Source organism: Caloenas nicobarica, chromosome 1 (assembly GCF_036013445.1).
Source record: "Caloenas nicobarica isolate bCalNic1 chromosome 1, bCalNic1.hap1, whole genome shotgun sequence".
NCBI lineage: Eukaryota > Metazoa > Chordata > Aves > Columbiformes > Columbidae > Caloenas > Caloenas nicobarica.
Window position 1 is genome coordinate 2,216,964 of NC_088245.1, and position 26,873 is coordinate 2,243,836.

General features: G+C 47.3%; 1 protein-coding gene across 1 annotated transcript in view; it reads right to left on the reverse strand.

Annotated features, from left to right (window-relative positions):
- Nucleotides 1-24,549, reverse strand: part of LOC136003220 (collagen alpha-1(VII) chain-like) — a 110,517-nt gene extending 85,968 nt beyond the window's left edge. Inside the window, exons 1-16 of the mRNA XM_065658617.1 lie at nucleotides 24,480-24,549; nucleotides 20,464-20,644; nucleotides 19,847-20,006; nucleotides 19,331-19,424; nucleotides 18,083-18,256; nucleotides 16,392-16,552; nucleotides 14,937-15,066; nucleotides 13,407-13,523; nucleotides 12,696-12,851; nucleotides 12,099-12,215; nucleotides 8,815-8,961; nucleotides 8,479-8,598; nucleotides 7,685-7,843; nucleotides 4,346-4,465; nucleotides 351-497; nucleotides 5-208 (exon numbers count right to left, since the gene is read on the reverse strand). Of these exons, the coding sequence (XP_065514689.1) occupies nucleotides 5-208; nucleotides 351-497; nucleotides 4,346-4,465; nucleotides 7,685-7,843; nucleotides 8,479-8,598; nucleotides 8,815-8,961; nucleotides 12,099-12,215; nucleotides 12,696-12,851; nucleotides 13,407-13,523; nucleotides 14,937-15,066; nucleotides 16,392-16,552; nucleotides 18,083-18,256; nucleotides 19,331-19,424; nucleotides 19,847-20,006; nucleotides 20,464-20,644; nucleotides 24,480-24,549 (2,257 nt within the window). The remainder of the gene's footprint in view (nucleotides 1-4; nucleotides 209-350; nucleotides 498-4,345; nucleotides 4,466-7,684; nucleotides 7,844-8,478; nucleotides 8,599-8,814; nucleotides 8,962-12,098; nucleotides 12,216-12,695; nucleotides 12,852-13,406; nucleotides 13,524-14,936; nucleotides 15,067-16,391; nucleotides 16,553-18,082; nucleotides 18,257-19,330; nucleotides 19,425-19,846; nucleotides 20,007-20,463; nucleotides 20,645-24,479) is intronic.
- Nucleotides 24,550-26,873: the final 2,324 nt, after the last annotated feature.

Consider the following 26,873-nt stretch of genomic DNA (forward strand, 5'->3'; position numbering starts at 1 on the left):
TCACTTGGATCGGGGAGAGCTGTCAGCAGTGCAGATGTGGCAGTGGTCAATAGTGGGGTCTCTGTGGTTGGCAGTAGCTTTGTGGTGATGGCCAGTGGAAGAGGAGTTTTCCCCGCATTCCTAGGAGGTACAGGTAGGGATCCCGTCATATCCAATTTTGCGGAAGTCACTGGAGCAATTGGCACAGCTGAGTCTCTGTGAGGTCTCACTGTAAGAGGCAAAAGAAAAAAGGTGTTGATTAAACTTATTTTAGTTATGACACTTAGCAAAGCATTGGAAGAATGCCAAGAAATTAGCCTCAGCAGCGGTCACCTAGGTAAAGCTGCAACATAAGTCTCCAGCCTTCGTACCTGTTTGCCCAAGGAGCGTTGTCTCTGCTCCCTCTGTATCTCCAAAGACCGGTCTTATAGAAAACAAATAAATTTCTTTGACGCTCAGTCCTGTCACTTGATATGATGTGGAAGCTGCTGGTAAGAGTTCCTGGGAAAGATCAGAAGCTGTGAAAAAGGAAGAAACTCAAAATAACTCTCATGTCTGAAGCATCCCATCTTCCAATGACACCAACTATGGCAAACAGGAGCTTGGGGATGAGACAAGTCCTGGGCTTTGGAGCTGAAGCTCTTGGTAAGACGTTTGCAAACTGCAACGGTCAGGTCCTAAACCAGATGAAATATGGTTATTTGTGTCTGACAAGGGAGTTCTTGAGTACGTGAATAGGAAATGAAAATGGGAATTCATACAAGTGTTTGGAGAGGGCATTTGGTCCAGGTGGTGTCCGAGGCTGAGCTCTGTGACAGACCAATGGTTTGCAGTGTTTAGCATGAAAAGAAACAGGATTCTTTTTTGTTAATGAATGGGAAGTTTGCTGAAAAGTAGAATCAAACTTACTTGAGAAATTTGATCGCATGCAATTGATAGTTTTGATCTAAAATAATGATGATAGGAAAAATCTGTGAAAATGCCACCATGATGTTTTGACATTTTATAAGTGTCTTATTACGGAAAAAAGGGATGATGAGTTTTGATGCTGTTCAAAGTGAAACTCACACCTTTTCATTCTGTAATATCATTTTCCCTTTAAAAGATAAAAAAAGCTTAATCAACTCGGAATCGGTGTAAATAATACTTCATTTTCACTAGATGTTCCCAATTACCCCAAAACAATTTTTGGAATGGAAGTCTTGCTCCTTTAAAAAAAAAAAAAAAAGAAAAAAATCCCTCTTGCAGTTTGACTCAAACTCTTCTACTCTCCTCCCTTTGGGTAGGCAGGTCAAAATAATAATAATAACTTGTTTAGATGCCATGGTACTTTGTCTGAAGAGATTCTCTGTGGAAAACACAAGCTGACAGATCTGCTGAAACACAGATCTATGGCAGCCCACCACCCACCCTGCCCGCCTAGACCCCTAAACGGGCAAGTCAAACTACTTTTCCTTTTGCATCTGTGCTGTTGTGTAGCAGCAAACTCCTTTGTTTTCCATAATGGATCTTTCACACTGTATGGTTACCACACTTATACTCTGGGACAGAAAGAAGTCTACAATGGTGGACTGAGGTAGGAGGTACCTGGATCATACCCAGGGAGGGATGCCCAACACAAGACTGGCAAGCACATGCAGGAAGAAATCTGCAACTTATGGGAAAGGAAGATGGTTTTTATGGGGACAAATTTCTACAATGAATGAAGTAGATGGTTTGCAAGGCACAAGGGACTGTAAAGCTCAAGGTGGTCAAGGCTGGGGAAGGGGCTGGAGCACAAGTGTGATGGGAGCGGCTGAGGGAGCTGGGGGTTCAGCTGGAGAACAGGAGCTGAGGGGAGACCTTCTGATCTCTGACCTGCCTGAAAGGAGCTTGGAGCCAGGGGGGGTCGGGCTCTGCTCCCCAGGAACAAGCACAAGGACCAGAGGAAATGGCCTCAAGCTGCCCCAGGGGAGGTTTAGATTGGATATTAGGAAATTTTTTTTCACAGAAAGGTTATCAGGCATTGGAACAGGCTACCCAGGGTAGTGGTGGAGTCACCAGCCCTGGAGGGGTTTAAAACCTGTGTAGATGAGGTTCTTAGGGACATGGCTTAGTGACAGCATTGGGTTAATGGCTGGACTCTATGATCTTGAGTGTCTCTTCCAACCTAAATGATTTTGTGATTTTATGAAGGTACAACATTAAACGAGATTCTGTTGATTAGATGGACAAGAAAACCATGACTTTCATGCTCCAGTAATAGTCAAGAGAATATACAAAGAAGAGAGAGGAGGGCAACGTCCAGCTGAACTTCACAGAATCACAGGATTGTTGGGGTTGGAAGGGGCATGTGGAGATCATGTAGTCCAACCCACCTGCTAAAGCAGGTTCACCTAGCGTAGGTTGCACAGGAATGTCTCCAGAGAAGGAGACTCCACAACCTCTCTGGGCAGCCTGGTCCAGGGCTCTGGTACCTCTAAGTAAAGAAGTTTCTCCTCATATTCAGTTGGACCCTCCTGTGCTTCAGTCTGTGCCCGTTGCCCCTCATCCTGTCGTTGGGCACCACTGAACAGAGTCTGGTCCATCCTCTTGACACCCACCCTGGAGATATTTATAACCGTTGATGAGATCCCCTCTCAGCTTCTCTTCTCCAGCTGAACAGCCCCAGCTCTCTCAGTCTCTTCTTCTCCAAGGTCCTTCCTGTTGCATGGGGGAGGAAGGCTGGCTCTGGATGGAGCCCCATTGACATACATGGGTTTGGTTTTTTGTAACACTGGACAAAGGAGGTCTACAGCTGGGAGGACCTCAAACTGCGTAGAAGGGGATCCAATCTTCTACAGGGCAGGCTGGCTAGAGTCAGCTGGCAGAGAGGAGACCATTAAATGAGCTTAAAAGGTGGGCAAGGGAAACAGCGAATGAGTATTCATTTAGAAAAAAATCAAATTTTGGAGAAGAAAATTAATCAAGGCACCAAGAGACAAAATTCTTAATTGCCTTTATACATTAATGCTGGCAGCCCGGGTAATTAAACAAGAGAAAATGGAATTACTCACTTTCAAGCATAAATTTGATCTCATTGGTACTATTGAAATGTGGTGGCAAGATTCATCTGATTGAAATGTTAAATCAATAGTTATAAACCTATTTCAGAAGGATCGATTGAGTGAGGCCACAGAGGGCCTGTCAAACATGGTACTATCCATTTCTGAGCCCCTGACAACTCTGAAACCAATGATTTTTGAATACTTACGGATCGATATCTTAACAGCATGGCACAGGAGGGGAACAGTTGCATTAGATCACTTAAATCACCCTAGAGAACTGAATGTTCAGTTCCCTAATCACTTATCCCTGATACGTAGAGTAAAAAACCGATGCTACCACAGGAGACTTCATCCTGAGTGACATATACTGCAAGCCTGAAGCTGCCAATACCAAAATGTCCTTGGAATTAAAAAATATTAAAGTTGATGACCTACTAACTCAAAAAGCACTGCAGGGAGAGCAAGGGAATTGTGTCAGGTCCTTTTTCTTTATTGACTTATGAAGATGAACAGATCACTAGCAAAAAGTTAGTGGCTGAAGCATCAATGACAGGAACCTTGCCATACTCAAAGAGGTTCAAGTCCACTCCAGGAAAAAATAATATAGCTGATGCTTTAAAAGGGCAAACCCCATAGGGCCAAATCAATTGGAAAAAGAAATACACACTAGAAACTGTGAGCAACTATTGCAAGAGTTTTAAAAGTTATTTAGTACATAGCAAAGCTTTTTAAAATATAAGAATTAAGGTTGTATGGATGACAAAACCCAACCTTTTTTGGTTCACTGCAACTATCCTTGATGGACAGGTAGTGACTTTAAATTAAGAGACACTGATAATACAAACCACCAGGCTTTTTTCTAAGCAATTTTCACGTCTCGTTTTTCTTCCCCTAAGGATTTTGCAATGGTCAAATGGGTCACCTTGTGAGCTTACTCAGTGGGCCAGCTTTCATTTTTTTCACCTCTTTTTCTCCCAAATGAAGAAGCTGAGATGAAGGGACATGATGTATGGAAGACCCCAGGGTCAATCCTTTGTTCTCCTGCAAAACAGGGTCCAGATGGGTTCTAAAGAAGGAGCAGAGCTGGTGTCATCATTGATGGCATCATTTACCCCAGGTCAAACTGGACATCACTTAGAGAAACGAGTCATGACACTTGAAGGAAACATCAGCCACTTAAGGCTGGTCATGCAAAGAAATTTTCCCTTTAAGACCGAATCAACAAGACCACATGTCCATGCTCCATCCTCAAATCTCCTTGAGTGACAGGGCAGCTCACACAGGAGGAGACCAAATCACAAACCATCCTTCCTTCCCCCACCAAAAAAAAAAAAAATTACCTGATGACAAGCGCCATGTTAATAGGTACATGGATGCTCCAGGAACAGCCGTCCAAGTCAGCAAAACACTTGTCTCTGCAGCCTCCTGCACTGTGAACTCGGTCACTTTGGGTAAATCCACTGTTAGAGATGAAAGAAATAAATCTTAGAGGGGGCAGAAGCTACCCCCAAGAGCTTGTCTGAGCTGGAAGAAAGATGCTGCATCCTTTGTGAGGCTCAAGGCCTGGCCCCACTGAAATCAAAGGCAAAAAGTCCAGATAGAAATGATGAAGATGAAGCATGTCTTGGCTACACTTGTCCACAGCTGGTGAATCTCTCAGATGGTATCTACCACAGGCTGCAAAGATGTGTGCCAGGAAACACAGCTTAGCCTGCAAACAGCTTCGGAGACATTCTGCCTCCCAAAACACCACGTTTCTGGTGAGAGGAAGGAGTCCCTACAGCACTTGAGGGGTTTTCCAGAAACCTGAATCAGCTCAGATCCTCAGCTGGTGGTAATTGGTGGAAATGTAACAAATAACTGTTGTCAGATCTCCAGCCTGGACTGCCAGGTATTCCTCTAAACTGATTGTGAAATTGGAGCTGTTGGGATAGGCAATAAAGCTTTTTCTTGCTCACTTGTGCCAGATGCTGGTGCTCCTCGAAACTACAGCACTGGCTCCGCACCCCAGACCTTCTCCACCATTTGATCTCCAAATTTGCCTATTCTGCAGCAGCAATCAAGTCTCATGATGCCACAGCATCATGAGTGCTGATGTTTGCCTTTATTTGCTGGAAATTGTCGAGATTTTGTAACTAAAGAGGTAGTTCCAAGATAACATGTCACAAAAAGAGCATCTCACGGTGATTATTGGCAGAACACAGGCAAAGTCCCAACATTTCTCAGTGACAAGAAGAAAGGACCAACGTATGATTTCTGGCATGCTGGCTGGGGGGATCCGAGAAGTAATAAGGTGTCTAACAGCCAATATTGCTCTTTTTCCATCCTCACATCCCATGATTGCCCCTAGGAAGAGACAGCCCCCAGCACTAATGTGGAGATGCTCTTGTCCCCATCCAGTGGTTCTGTACTCACAGGTTTTGGCTGTGAGGAGTGTGGGGCTTCCCTCCCGTCCCCCCATCATTGCAGACATGCAGATGGTGTAGGTGGTGCTCTCCTTCAGTTTGGGGATTGTGAAGGAGACTGTCTCTGCTGCAAGCACCTGGGAGGTTTCCAAGCCACCTAAGAGGAGTCATTCAAAAAAACCCCAGTGTTACATACAAAGGGCAGGGTAATTGCTATTAACAATTATTGTTACAGCAGTTTCTTCCCACATCTCTTATGGGACCTCACCAGCAAGGAGTGTTAGGTGCTCGTTTTGCATCTGGGGAAACTGAGGCACGGGCAGGTGAGAGATGTAGTCACAAAGACATCACATACACTGATGGAAGGGGACAACTTCTCTGACTTCCCAAATCCCAACTATGCTTATTGATATTTTTGTTAGCGACTAAAACCTGGCTCAGTTACAGGGCTTCAACCTGCTCCTGTAGACATTACTGTCCCCAGCTACCCTGATGATCTGTGGGAAAAGGAAAGAGCTGAGCTAAGCTCATGTTTTGTGAGGTTCCTTGTACTCTGTCCTCATAGAATCATTTTGCTTGGAAAAGACCCTCATGACCATCGAATCCAACCCTTAATCCAACACTGCCAAGTCCAGCACTAAACCATGTCCCCAAGAACCTCATCTACATGTCTGTCCAACCCCTCCAGGGATGGTGACTCCACCACTGCCCTGGGCAGCCTGTTCCAATGCCCCACACCCATTTCCACAAATAAATTGTTCCCCAGATCCAACCTCAACCTCCCCTGGTGCAACTTGGGGCCATTTCCTCTGCTCCTGGCGCTTGTTCCTGGGGAGCAGAGCCCGACCCCCCTGGCTCCAAGCTCCTTTCAGGCAGTTCAGAGATCAGAAGGTCTCCCCTCAGCTCCTGTTCTCCAGCTGAACCCCCAGCTCCCTCAGCCGCTCCCATCACCCTTGTGCTCCAGCCCCTTCCCCAGCTCCGTTCCCTTCTCTCAACTCGCTCCAGCACCTCAAGGCCTTTCTTGGCGTGAGGGCCCCAAACTTCCCCCAGGATTCGAGGTTTGGCCTCCCCAGTGCCCAGCACAGGGGGACAATCATACCACGCCTTGCTAAGAGAGCAGGATGCTCACCATTGAATGGCACCCAGGATATCTTATAATGAGTCACCCCAGGAAGCCTCCTCCAAGAGAGCTTCAAATTGTTAACACCAGTGTCAGTAACCCTCAGATCTTGAATGGTCTGGATGACGTGGGACTCTGCAGGAGACACTGCAAAAATTAACCAGGATGAGATGTCTGAAGTAACAGTCCAAGTTACGCAGAGTTCATGGCTCTAAGCTATGGCACTGAAGAAAGACTTGGATATTTATGCAATATCTACTTTCCAGACATTTCCAGGCTGCATTTTCTAATGACTTGATGGAGAAGCACTGTGCAGTTAAGCTGAGGAATCTCATCCACATTTCTTACCGCCTGCAACAAACTCTGGTGACACAACACAAGGATGTGAGGAAGCGGCCCAAGAGAGGACAGATCATCCAGATGCATCTTCAAACACTGGGGAACCGTGGTTCAGATGAACTCATGTGGAAAAGACACTCAAAGAACTCAAGACCCCAAGTTTGAAGAGACAGAGACACAAATGAAGGAATGACAAATCTCAAGAGTTCATGCTGATGAGTTGACTCTGAGCAGTGCCTGCGGAGAGGCTCCTACCTTCCTGAGATGCCTGTGGAGAAATAAGACTGGGGAGCATGTTAATATGTCCAGGGTTTCCTACCTATGCCAAGCCTGTTTAACATGCCAGGAGGACATGTCCACTCCTACCCATTTTTTCTCCCCTGTGGCTCCCTACGGTATAATTTACCCAGGTCTCATCTCTTTTCCAGCTGGACCGTTTGACAGTGTTGAAGACTTTGGCCACTGGTCTGGATTTTGGGATGCCTGGAAGGTTGGCAAGTGCAGACTGGGCAGTTCAGACCTGACAGTTGGCCCAAGCCCATGGTACATGAACAGATCGACTGCAGAGCACATCATCTCCAGTTTACATCTGGAAAATCCCAGGCAGAAACCCCAGAGCCTTTGGGATTTGGGTCTCAGCCATCAGGCACAGCTGGTCTGTAGGGCAAAGGACGACCACCACGGTGTCCCCAACATGATGGGAAGGTGATGGGGAGTGGGGTGTAGGAGGCACAGTGTAGGAATACACGAGGTTGAACCAGCCATGCAAGGGGTGTGTGGTGTGGTAGCTACTTGAATGCCCTGCCCATACTCACACGTCCTGGCTGAGGTTGTGATCCCCGGTCCCTCCACTGAGCCAAAAAGCACGTAGAGGGAAATCACGTACTCGGTGTCATGGGCCAGGTTGCGGAGCTGGTAGGATGTGATTGATCTGTTGAGGGCCAGCTGGCGAGGACGGTCTTTGCCAAAGAACTCTTTGGGAGAGAGAAAATAAAACAGAAGAGGATAAAGAGTGAAGAGTCTGGGGAGAAGCTCTGTTGCGTGTTGGGAAAGACACCATGTTTTCCCTGGCAGTACATCTCCAGCCCAGCCGAACCTCTCTTGTAGAACACCCATGTATGTGCTGGGGCAAGAGACAGTTTTCCTACGGTTATTTATCTGGGAATTTGAATGACTAAAGGATCCAAACCAGCTGAGAAGAACAAAAGGAACCAAACTAGTTCTCACATCCAGGGCACACAGTAATGTGGTGCAGTCCAAGGGCGGCTCCAACATGTGCTCTGCCCCTTCCCAGCATCTCCAGAGACTTGCAAAGCTCCTGTGCTGGATGACCTGCCCCAACTCTTCCCTGAAGACCAGGCAAAGTGGAGTAGGACTCTTGCTCTATGCATTGAATGTAGTTGCTGCAGAGACCCTGGCATTGCAGGTCAAGTCTGGGAATAATTTCTGGTTTCAGTTCATGCCCTGAAGTTGGGGGAGAGGCTGCTCAGACCAGTTAATGAGTTGAACGTGCCTCTACACCCACCATCCCTGAGGTTCCTAGTGCTTTATCTCCCATCCCACAGGAGAAGGTGGAGGTGCTAGAAGCTGGAAGAGGACAGGATCTTACCTGGTGTAGGACCCCAAGCCACTCGGTACCCAGTGGCCCCAGCAACTGAGTCCCAGGAGACCAGAGCGCTGTTGATGGATATCTCACTCACATTCAGCATCTGGACGGTACTCGATGCCACTGGAAAAGAGCAAAGTTGACCAACTGTAGTAAGGTCCAAACAGCTTCCAAGTAGCCCCCCGAAAGCTGCGATGACCCAGAGTGTTTTCTGCACCAGACGACAGGCAGGGTGGTGACTACAAATGACACCAGCTCTGTGCTGTCAGCACAGCTTCACCCATCATCCATGTCCTCTTGAGCTGGCTCCCACCCCACTCCCACCCACAGGGCACTCACCTGTCGTTGCTTTTCTGCTCACCACTGGCCCTTCAACATCCCCGAAGACGGGGTTGATGGTGACGTTGTACTCTGTGCCAGGCCGCAGCCCCTGGATCATGTAGTAGCTGTAGGTGTTGCTCAGGTTCACGTCCTGGATGCTGCCCTCTGCAAAAGGAAATGATGTCTGGATTCTCTTGGGTCTCCTTGGCTGGGAGGGCAGTGGGAAAGCATGAAAACAACCACTTGAGAAGTACACAGTTGCATGAGATTGAATGGAACTTCGTCCTCCTGGTTTGCACACTTGCCAGCAAGGTCCACAAGCTGAGGACAGTAGGGACACAGCTTAGTGCAATGAGCACATATCTTGGTTGAAGAGCAAATGTATATGCAGGTAGAAATAAACCACAGCCACTCGGGCAGACCTCAGTGACCAGCAATAGATCAGGGCTGGTGAGGGCCCACCTTGAATACTGCTCTCAGTTTTGGGTCCCTCACACCAAGAAAGGCCTTGAGGTGCTGGAGTGAGTTGAGAGAAGGGAACGGAGCTGGGGAAGGGGCTGGAGCACAAGTGTGATGGGAGCGGCTGAGGGAGCTGGGGGTTCAGCTGGAGAACAGGAGCTGAGGGGAGACCTTCTGATCTCTGACCTGCCTGAAAGGAGCTTGGAGCCAGGGGGGTCGGGCTCTGCTCCCCAGGAACAAGCGCCAGGAGCAGAGGAAATGGCCTCAAGTTGTGCCAGGGGAGGTTGAGGTTGGATCTGGGGACCAATTTCTTCCCCAAAGGGCTGTGGGGCATTGGAACAGGCTGCCCAGGGCAGTGCTGGAGTCACCATCCTGGAGGGGTTTAAAAGATGCATAGATGAGTTTCCTAGGGACATGGCATAGTGCTAGAGTTAGGTTACAGTTGGACTCAATGATCTTGAGGGTCTTTTCCAGCCAAAATGATTCTATGATTCAATGATTTTATAACTCAGGGCTTTGCAGGCCAAAGAAAATAAAAAAGGTGGCAATACACAAATGGCCACGTATGGGCCTGCGAGCAGACCCGTAAGAGGGCCACACTCTGCCCAGCCCTGGGGGACTCAGTGCTGGAGTCATCTTGCCTTCCATGCCGGATGCTGAAGCCAACTGATGCCACAAAAGACATTTTCTCATTTATGTATCCTTGTCGTGGACTGGCAACCACTCAGCTAAACCTCTCGGTATCGCTCTAGAGGGAGGCACGGCAGAAGAAGAGTTAAAACCCAATCCCTGGGGATCTCACCCCATTTTCAGAGGGGCAGAGAGGTGCAGGCAGCAGCAGGTTGGGGTTTGGAGGGGAGCAGGCTGCCGTTTGCAGTTTGGTCGCTGGAGGGTGCCATGTCCCCATCTTCTGCTCCACCAGCACCCTGAGCCCCATCCCCCTCCCTCTCCCACCCCTCATTCCATGGACCTTCTCTCCACATCAGCCGCTCGTTTATGTTTAACTGTTCTCTGTCTTAGAAGTCAGAGAAGAAAAACAAAACCCCTCCAGGGTCTGGGATGGCTGCATGGGGATGGGCAGAAGGCGTCTGGATCCCAACACCCATAACGCATGGACCCAGGGTGGGATGGAGTGTTGGAGAAGGACCCTGCAGTAGAGGGTGGGTTGCCCCTTGGGATTTTGCCACCCCTGCATTTGGGGTGAACCGGTACCGGGTGAAAGAGCGGCTCAGAAAGAGCAAACCTGGGGTGGAGGTGATGTGCCCTTGCCGCTTTGTCTGAGGATGACCCGCACTGTCCCCTCAAGATGTGTCCCCACTCCAACGACATGACAGGCTGAGGAGGTGCATGCTCCATTTCTAGCTGGGGTATGGAGCAAGGACTGTGTGAAGCTGAGTTTTGGGGTGTTCTGCAATTTTTTTCTGGAGAACCATTCATTACGAAGCAATAAAAACACTTCTTTCCCTGTAAAGAATTTTCCCTTCTGATGACCTTCAGAGCTGTTCTCCAAATAATCCCCCCCTCCCCTGGCGGGAGATGTCTCTTTATTTCATAACCAGGGGAACTGAGCCAGAGGAAAGTGTGCTATTTATTCAAAGCCTGTGATGGAGCCCAGGTGTTCTGACATCCCATCTCGTCTTTGAATGGCAAAAACATCCATCTCCCAAGGCCAAAATATGCCATCAAACCTGAATTTCTAACTTCTGCTCCCCCACACCAGCAATGAAAATACGTTTGGGTTCAGGGCAGGGGAGAGGCTCCAGCTGCAAATGAAGATCTGTCTTCAAACACCAAAGTTTGTCTGAGAATGAGGAGGCATTAGGGGATGCTGGGGGGACGAACCCAGGTCTTAGTGCTCCAGAGAGAAAAGCAACAAGTACAGGCATTTCCAGTCTGTAACATGGTACCTGTTGTCCCAAAAGGGGGTAACCCCAGCTGCTCGGGGCTCTGGGATCATAGAATAGTTTGGGTTGGAAAGGACCTTCCCAGCTCCCCCAGCTCCCCCCCTGCCATGAGCAGGGCCATCTGCACCAGCTCAGGTTGCTCAGAGCCCCGTCCAGCCTGGCCTGGGATGTCTCCAGGGATGGTTCATCCACCACCTCTCTGGCCAACCTGGGCCAGGCTCTCACCACCCTCAGTGTGAAGAATTTCTTACCCATGTCAGGCCTGACTCTCCCTCCTTTAGTTTAAAACCATCACCCCTTGTCCTGTTGCAACAGGCCCTGCCAAAAAGTCTGTCCCCATCTTTCTTTTAAGTCCAGAAAGGCCACACTAAACTCTCCTCGGAGCTTCTGTTCTCCAGCTGAACAGCCCAACTCCCCCAGCCTGTCCTCCCAGCAGAGCTGTTCCAGCCTCGGATCGTTTCTGGGGCTCCTCTGGCCCCTCTCCAGCAGGTCCATGTGTGTCCTGTGCTGGGGACCCAGAGCTGGACACTCTCAGTACGGATGGATGTTCAGCTCTGCATGGACAACTTTACCAGCTCCCCTCCAGCTATTAATCCCTTCCAGAGCTACTCGGGCCCAGGAAATCCAGCATTAATCCCATATCAACAAGGCTGGATAGCCATTATCCTGATTTATGCAGAGCCAGAGCAGGTATTTTTGCATCCATGGCGGAGTTTGGATACACCCACTGTACAGCTCTCTGTTGCAAGTTCCTGCTTTATCCCCAGGGGCATAAAACTCCACCATTCACAGAGCCCAAAAAACCTGTTTTCCCTCTGCTTCTTCTTGCACATCTGGACACAGAAGATGTCAATGCACCTAATGCCTTGGGGACCTCACGGCTCCTGTCTTTCCATGTCCCCACTCACTGATGCATTCACCCCAGTCCTGAGTCTCTACCTGCTGATGTCCAGGTGAGTCTGTACCCCGTTGCTCCCCGGACAGGGCTCCACCTTGCCTGGAGCGTGTTGGTGGTCCCATTCTGCAGCAAGATGTTTTTCACAGGCAGGAGCTTCACTAGAAGGACAAGGAACAAACCCTCAGAGAACCTACTTGCCAGCGGAGGACTTTGTTGGTTGCCCTCCCAGCATTTTTGTTTCTCCAGCCTGCCCGTCGCCAGGAGAGGGAGTTAAAAGGGTTCCTGCTGAAGGCACCTTATAAAAGCAGTGGTGACCACATCTGTGACCATTGCTTTCCAGGACCAGTGCCCCTAATGCTTTATGCAGTGTGGGTGCAGAACAGGAGGGCAAGTGAGGCTCTGGTACACCTCCCACCCTTCCTCCCAAGCAGCGTGATGGTGTTCAAGGGTGTCCGTGTCCATGCATGTGATGGAGGAGAGCAGGGTTCAAGGTTGGACTTAAGGATCTGTTGAACGCTGCTCCTTTGATGCACATCACCCTACAGCACCCACCAGCTGTGAGGTGCTTATCAACTGCAAAGGGTGTGAACAGAGCGCCCAGGGCAAGAAGGAACCAGCCACAGAGTCAAACCTCTTACATGTTCTCCCCACAGCAGCCACAGGCCGGCTCGGCCCCTGGGGGTACACAGCATAGATGCTGATGTTGTATTCTCTGTCCTCCTGCAAGTTATCCAGCACGTGGGAAGAGACATCACCGCGCAGAACCTGCTCATAGGTCATTCCTTGTCTGTTGGCTGCAAAATAGAGGAGAAGAGTGATAGTGAAGCCTTCCTGCCTATATCCCACGGTGATGTCTTCACAACATGGTGAAGAACGTGATAGGATCTGGTTCAAGTGCATGGTTGAAGTCCCCCAACCCATGTGATCTTGCTGAGAGTCATGTCTTTAGATAAGGCTTGACATTTCCACGCTGTCCTAGCTCTCCAGATCACACAGAGGTGAGTGTGAGACATACCAAAGGCTTGAACTCATCCCACATCCACACCAAAGCAGGCATTTGAGTATGAAAAATATCCACAGTAGGTCTGGATGTGACAATGCAAATGGACACAAGGTATCCACCGCACCATCCTCATCTTGTTCTTCAAAAGAAAGTCCTTCAAAGGACTCTCCTCCTCCATCCTGGAGGAGTCAAGCTGTCTGGAAGAGGCTAACCTGGCCTCCTTCCACAGTAATGCCAAGAGCTCCATGGTGCATTCTTCCTTGGACAAAATGGCACCTTTTCTGTCCTCAGGTCACTGCTCCTTTTAAAGCCAAGTCCAAGAAAAATTAATAAAATCTGAACTTACCTCTGGGGATGTAGATCTTGTAGCCCTCCAGCTTGCCCAGTGGAGGTGTCCAAGCCACCTTCAAGATAAAAGGCCCTTCTTCTGTCACACGGAAATTAGTGACTGGAGGCACAGGTGCTTTGGGGTACAAAAATATTGCAGAAATTGTTGTGCTATGGCAAAGACCCTTGGAAAATCTTTTTGTCTTCAAGAACAAAGAAACACAAAAGTGAGGAGCACGAGTTCTCCCTGTTCTCTCAGCTGAATACTCAAAAGCAACCACCTCCTCTCTATCAAACCCTCACCTGCTTGAAAAGTGAGCTGAAAACCCCCAAGGCAGAGAGCTTGTGGTCTTCCTCTTGGAATGGTGTTGGGAACTGTGAAATATCTACCGACATGGTATTTCCTCTTGAGCAGAGACAGTCTGCTGTGGTTTCATGGAGGCTGAGCAAGGACACATGAATCAAATGCTACTTGTGCCTATGGATGCAACTCTTACAAAGAAGAACCCATTTTGATCCAGCCAGCCATGGCAGACAGATTTATAGCTTCTGCCTCCAGCTTCATGTTGGGGATAATAAGAGAAGAGATCAAATTACTTTATTTCTACCCATAAAGACATTCCATCTTATTCCTGGCAAGCACATATGAGTCAACCTCATTGAGGCGCTTTATTTATTCATCCTGTTGGAGAACTTCCCTCAAGAAAACAAACAATTTAAGACATTGCAGGGGGTGGGGGAAGAAGCAAAAGACAAGGAAGAAAGGGATAATTCTTTTCAAAACCCCTTGGGCAAAGCAGACTTGTCACTTCTTGCAAAACAGGGAGAGAAACAGAATTAGTGCACCCCTTGAAAACCCTTAGAGTAGTGCAGAGGCTTCTGGGACAAAAATGTGCTCCATCCATCACATCTGACCCAGTGTCTAGCACTCCAGGGTCTGGTCAAGAGTCAATTTGCTCCTTTGTTTCCAGGAACCTTGTAATTACAGCCAGCCATGTGACAGCAAAGGAATTTGGCATGGCACATTGCAAACCAGAGGAAGCCTACATTGTTTCATGGGACATTTCCTGAAGGCCATGATCATACCACCTTGGTGTTCACCTTGAGTGAGAAACAAAGCCCTAAGTGCATGCATAGCGCCAACCCAAACCTTTTGGACCACCCACGTTTAAAACAAGATGTTCAGAATATACATCTCTCCATGAAACTCATATCTGTTTTTCTCAACCCATGGTCTCCAAAAGCTTTCTCATCCCAGGTAACAGGAGTATTCTATGAACTGAATCCCAGACTGGATTCATTAAATCCTGCTGGTTATTAAATCAGATGATGTGAGGTATCCAGGAGACTGCACCCTCTGCTTTCAAGTGGGTTAACTCCAAGGGTTACCCTGCACCCACTCACAACCCTGCACCTCACACCATGGGCATTTGCACAGATGTTCCTCCTACCCATTCCCACCTCTCCTCACATGTACAGTTTTGGGTGGTTTTTTTTTCCTGTACCCAGACAAGGAACACACAGGGATGACTATGAAAGAGCCACCTACTTGTTTTCCCCTTGACAGCTGCTGACTCCCCAGGAGCATCTGCATAGATGGCCCTCACCGTGAAGACATACTTGGTGTTGGGTTTCAAATCAGTCACCAGCACGGTACTTTTGTCACCATCCACCACAATCTGTCACAAAAGGGGACAAATGACACCATTACCTCTTCATGATAGCAGAAGACTCAGTATGTTTGCAACAGGTTGGAAACAAATGATAATTTGGATTCACACTGGACATAGCACCAACACAGGACAGTGTCAAGAGTGGATTTCATGAGGTAGCCCAGAAAAAACTCCATGAAAACAAGAATGTGCATAAGGGTGAGGGTGGTTCCCAATCCTCTTCAAAAAAATGGAGGAAAAGCAACCATCATTGGCAAAGAAGGTTTATTTTAATCTCATAGAAGGAGATTTCAGCGTAACCTGAGGGCAAGAGAGGTGGAGACAACTTCTGTGTTTTCACTGTGTTCTTATGAGATTCTGAAGCAGCCAAGGATGATAATTCTTGTTAAAGATGATCTTAATAATTAATACAATTAATAATCTTGACCTTAATAATTTATGCTTTCATAGCTTTGTTCTATGATTAGAAATCAATGCTTTTAGGCATACATCTTCTGGCCTTCTATCTTGCTCTCAAACTTTGTGCAATGACCAAGCTGAACCGGAGCGAGCTGGCACACATGGCCTCATCAAATCCAAAACATAAGCACATGGAGGTCTTACCAAGATGAACAATCTTAGCAGCAAGAGGAACAGGGTATGTTGCTTATTTGAGAGGAGGTATTCCAGAGACAAAGAGTGCTTCTCATTTACATGTTCTTATTATCCCAACAGAGTTTGTGCCAGTTCATGCCACATCCTTCTTCCTCCCTACATTCCCACCCATCATCCCCAGAAACTCCAACTTACCGCAACAGCAATGCCAAAACTAGCACGAGCAATCAACACGCCTGTGAATCTGATGGTTTATCTATAGACCTTCACTTCAAGCAGCAGCTTCAGGAATTTAGGCCAATGCACTGGGCTGTGGCCCGGTTAGCTGAGGTACATGGAGTAAAGATGGGGACAGACTTTTTGGCAGGGCCTGTTGCAACAGGACAAGGGGTGATGGTTTTAAACTAAAAGAGGGGAGATTCAGGCTGGACATGAGGAAGAAATTGTTGCCCCTGAGGGTGGTGAGAGCCTGGCCCAGGTTGGCCAGAGAGGTGGTGGCTGAACCATCCCTGGAGACATCCCAGGCCAGGCTGGACGGGGCTCTGAGCAACCTGAGCTGGTGCAGATGTCCCTGCTCATGGCAGGGGGGGCACTGGATGAGCTTTGAAGGTCCTTTCCAACCCAGACTATTCTATGATCTCCTAACTGGGCTGTGCCATCAGCAACCTCAGCAGAGGACCAAACCCTGACACTGGGGCCTGTAACTGGTGCTCTGCAAAACGGGGACTCAACTCTACCTGCCGCTGGTCATCGGAATCCGGCCGCCCCGAAGGCAGCAAGGGCTGCAGGTGGACACGGTACCCCGTCACCCTCCCTGTAGCTGGCATCCACGTGAGTCGCAGCGAGCTGTGGCTGTGCTCACTGACATACAGTTCCCGGGGACCGATGACCTTCTCAGCTGCAATTAAAAAAAAAAAAAATTAAAAAAATAAAAGGACCTTTGGTTTAGACTGTGATGGCACCGGTGCAAACACATGCAGGCTGTTCATTGATGGAGTCAATGTATTCAATACAGAGAAAGCCTTGGGTATAGATGGCACCCACTTAGATCAACAGCAGTGGAGCAGCTGAGATCTGTTTCCAGGCCAAAGTCACACCAGCGGGTTTTCTTTTGGCAAATTACATTTTCACCACAAGAAAGGAAAAGGGAAACCAAACAAACCAACCAACCAGCCTGGTTCTGGCTACATTTCCCCTGTGAATGCTTAATGCATAGGACATCAGCTCCTTCCTGCCCTTCTTCCTGCCACCAGAGAATATTCAGCCAGAAAGCTTGAACCTCACATAGACCATCATAGGAAGCCATGATGCTACAGAACCATAGAGGCAGGGAGGCAGGGAGGGAGGGAGGCAGGGAGGAAGGAAGGAAAAGAGAGAGAGAAAGAGCAAGAGAAAGAGAGAGAGAAAGAGTGAGAGAACGGAACAGGAACAGAAGAAGAAGAAGGAGGAGAAGGAGAAGGAGAAGAAGGAGGAAGAAGAAGAAGGAGGAAGGAAGAAGAAAGGAGAAAGGAGAAAGGAGAAGAAGGGAGAAGGGAGAAGGGAGAAGAAGAAAAAGAAGAAGAAGAAAAAGAAGAAGAAGAAAAAGAAGAAGAAGAAAAAGAAGAAGAAGAAAAAGAAGAAGAAGAAGAAGAAGAAGAAGAAGAAGAAGAAGAAAAAGAAGAAGAAGAAAAAGAAGAAGAAGAAAAAGAAGAAGAAGAAAAAGAAGAAGAAGAAAAAGAAGAAGAAGAAAAAGAAGAAGAAGAAGAAACACCCTCTAGTAACTTGGATGAAGTTCCTCCAAACTCTGCCCTAAGCTTTCAACTCATCTTTTCATGAGTTTGAGTGCCAAGAGTGGGGCAGAAATTCATTGCTGTCACCTCTGGATTTGCTGCAACATCAGTATCTGTTTGGGGAGAGACCCAGATGTCTTTGAAAAACTCTTTAGCTGTTCTTAGAATCTTCTGCAAGGAACAAAGTTCTTCCTGAGATGTGCTGCTGGAGTTCACAATGAGAAGCCCATCATGAAAGCCCCCAAGGGGCAGAAATGCTGCCACAGCCTATTGCTGCTCCTTTTGTTTGAACCAGCGGCAAGACTTTCAGTATCTGGTATCACCAGGCAAACCACAGAGATGCAGACACAAACGAAATGCACAGGACCATTGCCCCTAAGAAACAGATGTTCCATGAGCTAGATGAGGTTCTCAGGGACATGGTTTAGTGACAGTGTTGGGTCAACGGTTGGACTCAATGATCTTGAGGGTCTTTTCCAACCTAAATGATTCTATGAGCTGATTGCTCCTCCAGGGTCATCCAACCGCTAAAACTCCTTTGTGACGAGCAGAGGGGATGCAGAAGGTCCATCTCCATGGTGTAGATGGCTCATCCAGGGACTGGGAAGGGGCTGGTTTGAGCAGGTGGAAAGTAGGATAAAGGGAGAGCCCTGACGCACCTTGGACAGTCTGTTTGATGGGTCGTGGTGGCTCTGAGGCAGCGAAGCAGAGCCTTCGAGAGAGTTTGGGGGCCACTTTGGTGAGCAGGTGGAAATCTTCAACATAAAGCACATGTTCTGCAGTGGGCTCTGAAGCTATTTTCTTCAGTTCGTTCCTGTCAGCATCCTTAATTCCTAGAAGAAGAAAAGAAGAGGAAAGGAGGACATCAAACACCATCCCTGAGGCAGGCCAGGCCTCTGCAAGGGCTGTCAAGAGCAAGAAGGAGCAATGTGCTGGCCTTTGAGTTTTACACCAACTTTGCGGTCATGCTACCGTGGTGAAGGATGAAATGAGGAATGGACAGTCTAGCTGGATGGGCAGCGGTGAAGGAGATGAAGCCATAAAGGAAAAAAGGTCAAAGTTTTCTCCAGAGGCATGTTAGAGACTGATCCAGTGGACTTGGCTGCTAATGGGCCAAGAGGTGGAAAGCTCTCTTGGGGTGGAAAGTGAAAAGGAGCATGGTAGGATCTGGCCTCATCCTTACCATTTGATCCAGAGACATTTCTGCCCTTCTAATGGATGAGCAGACAATGGGACTTTGAGAGTTTGTGTGAAAATTGCAGGGTTTTCCTTGGGTTGAAATATAAAAAGGGGGAGGGACCCAATAAATCAACCCTCCCTAATTTTCACCTCACTTTTGTCCAAATTGACTTGGTTTCTCTCTATAAACACCACTGCCATCCCCTTTTATTCCCCTGAAATGTTTGGTGAAGGGAAGGATTTGATCTGTAATAAATGGCTGTATTTATCTCTTGGGGATGGGGGAGCAATTGAAACTCTTCCTTGCCAATGGAATTATTCTGATGGACATTTTTAAGATAGCTGAAGTCTGTCTTTAAACCCCATTAAAAGGAACCTTCAAAAGTAAAACCATTTCATTTTCGAAAATGTCACATCAAAACATTTTGACTTTTATGGAACTATTTATTGAACTCCTCCTGAATTCTCAAGTAGTTTTGACAGATGCAAAACCGCAGATTTCCACTGAATAAATCGGCTATTGACAACAACAAAAAAATACTCAAGCACAGCACAGATGTGTTTTTACTGTACTTGCAGCAGTTTTAGTGGCTGAGCCTGGGACAGGTACAGTTTTTAGAGGAGATGGGTGTCGTGCATCAGGAATATTCCCCAGTGCATAGCCTGTGTGCTGGCACACACAGTATTGCGTGGTGATGCTCCACGTAACTTAGCATGTCCATACGTACCTACAGCAAACACTGTCACCCCCCTGTCCTGCAGGACCCGGGCTTCGTCTTCAACTGAGTCGCTCGATTTCCCATCCGTGATCAAAACAACAACCTACAAGAATTGGCATAAGAGCCAGAGAATGGAAGAGAACAACATCCCAGAGACAGGTGCAAGATTTTAACACTGAGAAGCCAGACCTTGGATGGAGTCTCTCTCTCTAAAGGGATGGGCACTTGAAAATAAATCCTGCAATAACCCACACCTCTGGGGTAACTCAAATGAAATCAGCTTTCATGAGCATGAGCTGGGAAGGAGGCAGAACATAAATGTTGCAGGCGCCTGCCTCTTTCTATTAACCAATAAAGTGACCTGAAGCTGAGTGAGCTCCTAAACATGGTACCTCAACTCCAAACTAAAAATCAGATGGGATAAATAAAAACCAAATGGCTCATTCATGCCTTCTGGTGAAGAACTTAGAGGTCTGATCCCTACTGAGGATGACACCAGGGAAGCCATCACAGAAGGTCATTTACCTTTGCTGCATCCTCTCGCAGCGTGTCCAGGCGAGACATGGCGTGAGCTGCAAACACCAGGGCTGACCCTGTTTTTAAGCTGCTGCCTTTGAGGGAGAGACCCTGAATGGCCACCAGCATTTCTTCCATGGTCACATAATCTGTGAGCTCAATACTCATCCTGGGAATGAGAAATGGAGGAACATGGGTGAAAAAGGAGCAAGAAAACACTGCTGTCACAGCAAGGATGCATTGATAAGAGTAATGACCAGCAATAACGTTGAGATTTAGCTGGTCACACTACGCTTATATGTAGGCAAGGAGTCCTCTTCACAGTGGCCAATGGAGTCCAGGGTATGAACCCCAGAGCCCCATTACCATAAAACAATATGTAAAAATGGATGGTGGGGAATTTCTTGTGGCTGCATTAAATACCAGCCTCCTTACCTGGAAAGAGCTCCCCATGACCGAGCACCTCTAGACTCCGGTGACACTGCTTGGGGTTGAACTCCTGCTCTGCTCTTGCAGGAGTTCAGCAGAGCAGCAAGAGCTCTTTAACCATGTGGACATGATCGCCCATCTAGACCCACAGGGATATGAAAACCTGTGTGCTGGTGGTAGAGGATGGACTGACCCACCTTGCTTTCTCCCCATAGAGTGCCACCGCCAGCCGGATGCCTCCCTTGCCCATCACCATGTTCTCAAAGGAGCGGGCCATGCTGCTGATGAAGTCCTTGACCAGCCAAGAGCTCTCCTTCCTTGTGCCCTGTGACTGCCCCACAAGGAACAAAATGTCAGCTGCCTCCGCCGTCCTGCATGCTGAGGGAGAAGAGAGGTAGGAAGACTCATCCCATGTCATGCAATCAGCCAGCCAGGAGATCATAGAATCACAGAATGGTTTGGGTTGGAAAAAATTTCAAAGCTCATCCAGCCCAACCCCTGCCATGAGCAGGGCCATCTGCACCAGCTCAGGTTGCTCAGAGCCCCGTCCAGCCTGGCCTGGGATGTCTCCAGGGATGGTTTATCCACCACCTCTCTGGCCAACCTGGGCCAGGCTCTCACCACCCTCAGGGGCAACAATTTCTTCCTCATGTCTGGCCTGAATCTCCTCTCCTTCAGTTTAAAACCATCACCCCTTGTCCTATCATAACAGACCCTGCTCTAAAGTCTGTCCCCATCTTTCTTATGGGCCCCTTTTAAGTCCAGAAAGACCACAATAAGGTCTCCCCGGAGCCTTCTCTTCTCCAGGCTGAACAATCCCAACTTGCTCAGCCTGTCGAGATAAATGCCCCTGAGTCATGCAGAACTCCAAATGTTACAGATCAGGAAGAGACACTATGCTCAGGCCCAATGAAGTGGGTAATCATGGGCTTCCCAGAAGAACAGGCTCTGTAATTTCTTCCTAGTTCCCTGTTTTGCTGTTCCCACCTGGTTTCTCACCTGAAACACAAACCTTGAGACCCAGATCCATCAAGGCATGCAGGTCTATAGGACATGCTGGAAGCAAGAGGACACCAAGGGGTTTCATATGCCCAGAGGCAGATGCTGACACCTGAACCACACTAAACTGAAATTTGGGAACGTGGCTGCTCTGCCACTGCACCAACCACCCTGAGCTTCTTGCCATCAGTGTCTCCAGATTCATCATGAGACACTCACATAGACACAGGGCCACCCGGCCACCCATGCTTTGCCAACACTAAACCAACTAAGTCTTCCAGTCTTGCATGGAGAGGGCACAGGATGCTCCATGCATTCAGCTCTGCAATGCCATGTTGCCAGTATCTCCAAGCACGAAAAGTACCTTGTGCAAAGAACGAAAAATTTGAGCATTTTTTTCTGTACAAGCCAGAGCTATCTGATGACAGCTTGCAGGGAACGGACAGGTGTACAGGGAAATTTGTTAACAAACATCAAGGCATATTTCCCCTTTCAGTGTTCAGTCTCAATTTAATTTAATTTTCTTTAGGCATCCAATAAATATATTTCATGGACAGAAATCTGGTGACTTTCAGGGATGCTTAAATTAATGAAGGTTCTAGAAGGAATGTTCAAAATCTCTATTTTCTTTGGTGCTTCTCTCTCTTGCAGATAGATCATGAGTTACTACTGTAGGGTTGTTAAAAAGTAGACTGTGCTGACTGCTGGAGGAAGAATTTTTATGTCTTGCTCAGCAGGACTGGGCTCAAACTCTCCACACTTTTTTTTCAGTTTTATGTCACTACTCCTTTGGACCTTACCCAACCAGTGCATTGACTTTCAGTTGCAGGTCTGGAGACCCAGGTTGTTCCAGGTTGCTGGGAGAGATGCACTAGGTGGGTTTCTCATGTTTCTGCTGAAAATGGAAAGCTGTTTTAGCTCAGCCTCTTCAGTTTACCTGACTTTTACCCCATTCCTATAAGCATGCTCCCCAAAGGGCTTAGAAATACGCAGGTGTTGTGCTCCCTTTCATTGCTGTGTCCCTGATCAATCCCCTTTAGCCGCGCAACAGGACAGAGGGTCATTTGCTGGTTGTGGATGGGTGGCAGTCCAAGGGTCTTTGTTATCCAAGGCTTTTGGTTTCTTCTTCTTTCTTTGTACCTCCTGACACTGAGCTCTTCACGACTTAACAACTCCGTTAACTGCAGAAAAATAACTGGCTCTTTTTGTTGTTGTTGTTTTTGTTTTACTCATACATAGTCAGGAATATAAAGCACTTTCCCTTGACAAAAATGGGAGACAATTATTTCAATTTTCCTTGCTAGAGCTCTCTGTTGAGATCTCCCTTCCCTTCTCAATCTTCTGTAAGCTCTTTTTCCACCTGCCACTTCTATTTTGGATCCACTCCTTTTCCCTTGGTTGGGCTTCGATGTTCTACCTCCCCTAGAAGGACTTGGAGGGAAAGTAAAGCCAGTCCCTGGCTCCGACCTCAGAACTGGTGGAAATCTTTCAACAGCTTCTCAGGGTGACACAAGCTGTATTACCACAAGAAATCCCAACAAAGTTTCTACAAGATGGAGAAGACCATCCACCAGCCCTCTCCAAATCACCCACCTCTTGGAGCTACTCAAGGCAGTGCAGACAGCTTTTCCTGAGAGACCCGCATTTTTGGCCCTGATCTGGAAAACATGCTCAAAATGCCATTGGTATCAGAGGAACCTTTGCTACCGATTGTCTCCACATCCCAAATCCCCAGAAAGCCTCTTCCATCCATGCTTGGACCCTCGGAGTCTTGCTCACCTTGCATAATGCTCCTGCCTTCATTTGCATCCAAGGATAAAGAGGAGAGAGACAACAAATGCCCCATGGGATTATAAAGGGCAGGATGGTTCCACTTTCTTTATAAAGGGGCAACCAGAGCCCATTCTGTGAGATGCTGAGCCAGGAGCTCAGCACCTTTCCAGCTTGGCAATGAAACCCGAGAGTCTTTGCTGCTTGGATCAGGTACCTGAAGCTGTCATTGGAAACGTGTGATGTTAAGCATATTTGGATTGGTACCTTCTGGAGAAAATACCAACACAGACAGCTCTATTAATCACTGGGGGATATGATTTTATTTGAAATTTTCCATGCACCTCCAAAATTACCACATTTCATCAATCACAGGTTTGCCAGAGACATCTGTAAACGTTGATTTATTGCACTGTTCCCAGCTTAGAATTAAATAGCATTATAGTCAAGTATATTGGCTTAATTGATGGACAGGAACTTAATCAAGTTAATTTTGTAGCTGCTGCCAAAGCTCCATTAACTCCTTGTTGAATTTACTGAGTTTAGTCCAGGTGAATTTATACCTTCAAAGCCTGAGGGCTTGTTGCTGCAAGAACCATTTGAAGAGGGAAGAGCCACTGGATCATACCCAGCCCCATGACAGTCCTGAGTGCTTTGGATTAGCTCTGCAAGATGCTCACAAGGGTCCTTTGCGAAGGATCCTGAGGCTAAAGACATCGTGAAATTATGGAACAGTTTGGGTTGGAAGGGACCTTTCAAGGCCATCCAGTCCAAACCCCTGCCATGAGCAGGGACATCTTCACCCAGATCAGGTTGCTCAGAGCCCTGTCCATCCTGGCCTTGAATATTTCCAGGAATGAGGCATCTTCCACTTCTCTGGGCAACCTATTCCAGTATTTTGGACATGTCATGGATCATGCCATAACTCCATGAGGTTCTTCTCTGGAGTCCTTTTGTCTCCTGCCTTTTGGCTCCATTCCCTTGTCCCCAAAAGCTCTTCGTGGGCTTCAAGGCTTCCTTGAGATCTTTTCTCTCATATCTTCTGCATGGTGGCTTGTACCAAGTCTTGGAGATCAAATGAGGAATCAGGAGGGGACATGCTTTTCCCTTTCTCCCCACCTTCCTCTGGAGCAGCTGAGGTGGGACAGTATTAGAGGCAGGACACTGAGCAGAGCCCTGATTTCCTCATAAACCCTAGTGCAGCAAGTCAGGTCCTGCCTGCTTTTGGAGGCCATCTGAGATGCTCTGTTAGCCAGATGGTCCCAAACTAAAAGGACCCTATGCAGAAGTTAAAGGCATCAGCACTACAGCTCCAATGTGACAGCATCTGTGTGTCTATCCATGACATTAGTGGAAACAGCTGTTTGGAAAATGTTTTTTTCTCCCTGATGTGTCTCAGCATCACCCCCAGCTGCTGTATTCATGTAGCCCACTTGTCACGTACCTTCATGAACAACCACGACTTTGTACTGCACCACAGCCACTGCCAGCGCCAAGATCTGGGCATATAACATTTTCCTTTTCCTTGGGAAGAAGTTCCTTCTTGGTTCCTGGAGTCACCACACAGCCTGGAGAATCATTCATCTGCAGGAGAAAAGAGGCTTTAACACATGTCATCTGGGTATGATGCTCCTACCTGCCTACAGTGGCAAGGGAAGCTTTTCTCCAGCTACAAAGGCTCATATTGGCTTAGGCAGTTGGCATTAAAGTCCATAAATCCACTAATTCCTTCATCTCTTTGCTGATGCTACAGGAGAGAGCTCAGCTTTGCTCCCCCAGCACCTTTCCCTAACAACACCCTTTTCAGGCAATGACCACCTTAGGTAATTAAGCCTAAATGTGAATATTAGTGGTGTAATGAAAGAGAGAAGCGTTTGCTGCCCCAATTACACAGGAGGGAAAGATCACTAGAAGATCACTGCAGAGAGCAATCACCTGCACTCAAGTCTTTATTAGCCTGTTTTGTGACTAACTTTCAGGTTCCTAAATCCAGGATTAACTGCCTTGCATTTGCTGCCCTTGGAGATTCAGCCTACCATCGTGGGGCAGCCGAAGGGGGATGACAGTTCTGATTATTGCCTATAGATGGTTTAGTAACTCCCCAAAATTGCTGCAGAAGTGTCTCTCTGCGAAGCAGAGACTTCTCTCTACAAAGCAACGGAAGTGGAGCTTCCAGAAGAGGTTTTATTCTTTTTCACTGGCGGGGGGGAAATAAAAAAAAAGTTGTTCTCCCATTCTCAGTCTCATCTGCTTGTCTTGGGCTGAGGAGATTTCACAGGGAGACATGGACCACTTCCAGGGTGGAAATTAAAGATGAGGTGAAAAGACGAGCTCGATGACTTCACCCAGCCTAACTCTTTGCCAGGGCTGGATTGTTCCTTCCAGTTCACAACATGCAACCTCAAAAACCACACTGCATTATATTAATAGATGGGGTCCCTTTTGGGAAGCAAGGCTGAGTTCCTATGCATCGCCTGGAAAAATCCCACTTAAATGAACTCCCAAACAAGCAAGATGAAGGTCAAGTGCCTGGAGCAGCCTGGGTTGTGCCTAGACTGCAGGAGCATCAGGGTTGTGGTCACCTTGCCCATCACGTCACTCTGAGACCCTCAGGACTTAAGTTCCCCTAATGTGTTTTCCATTTCTTATTTTCCCCTCTCTCTTCTCCTAATTGCTGGGTGTACTTGGATGTAATGAAGATCTCTGCTGTGCAAGCAGATAACCCATGCTGTGTCCTTCTTTCCTAACTCCCATCAAAACCTCTGTGCGGTGCTGCCGTCAGTTGCTGTGGAGATGGCTTCAAAGGAAAAACACAGCATGACCCCTCAAAAAACAAAGCAAAACAGAAGAAGAAGAAAGAGGAAGGAAGAAGAAAGAGGAAGAGGGAAGAAGAGGGAAAAAATAAAAAAGGGGGAGAAAGGGGAAGAAAGGGGGAGAAAAATGAGGAAAAGGGGGAGAAAAGGAAAAAAGAAAAAAGGGGAAAAGGGGGGAAAAGGAAAAAAGAAAAAAGGGAAAAAGGAAAAGGCAAAAAAAGGGAAAAAGGGAAAGGCAAAAAAAAGAAAAAAGGAAAAGGCAAAAAAAAAAAGAAAAAAGGAAAAGGCAAAAAAAAAGAAAAAAGGAAAAGGCAAAAAAAAAGAAAAAAGGAAAGGGCAAAAAAAAAGAAAAAAGGAAAGGGCAAAAAAAAAAGAAAAAAGGAAAAGGCAAAAAAAAAGAAAAAAGGAAAAAAGGAAAAAGGATTAAAGAAAAAAGGAATAAGGAAAAAAGGGGGAAAAAGGAAAAGGGGGAAGAAAAAAGGGGAAAAGGGGGGAAAAGAAGAAAAAGGAGGGGGAAAAAAGGAGGGAAAAAAAGGAGGGGAAAAAAGGAGGGGGAAAAAGGAGGGGGGAAAAAAGGAGGGGGGAAAAAAGGAGGGGGGAAAAAAGGAGGGGGGAAAAAAGGAGGGGGGAAAAAAGGAGGTGGAAAAAGGAGAAAAAAGAGAGAGAGCAGGCTTTTCATCAACAGGAGTAAACGAGGTTCTAGAAAATCAAGTAACAGAGGAGAAATGTGGAGCTGAGACCCAAGAAAACCAGGTTTTACCCCCACCTCTTTTATGAAAGTTGCGTTGTGAGCTCTGGCAAGATCACGCCCCTCAGATCCCAGCATCCTTCTTGCACGGCCAACCTGGCAGCATCCCCTTTTCCCTTCTCATTTAATCCCGTACAATTTAATCACCTGTGCTCAAAATATTTCAACCTTCATATGTGCAGCTTGTGCACTTTAGAAAGAAAATTTAAATTATGGGCTAGTATTTCATAGTGCAGTTCCACTGACTTTGGTAGAGTTGCATATGGTAGAGCTGCAC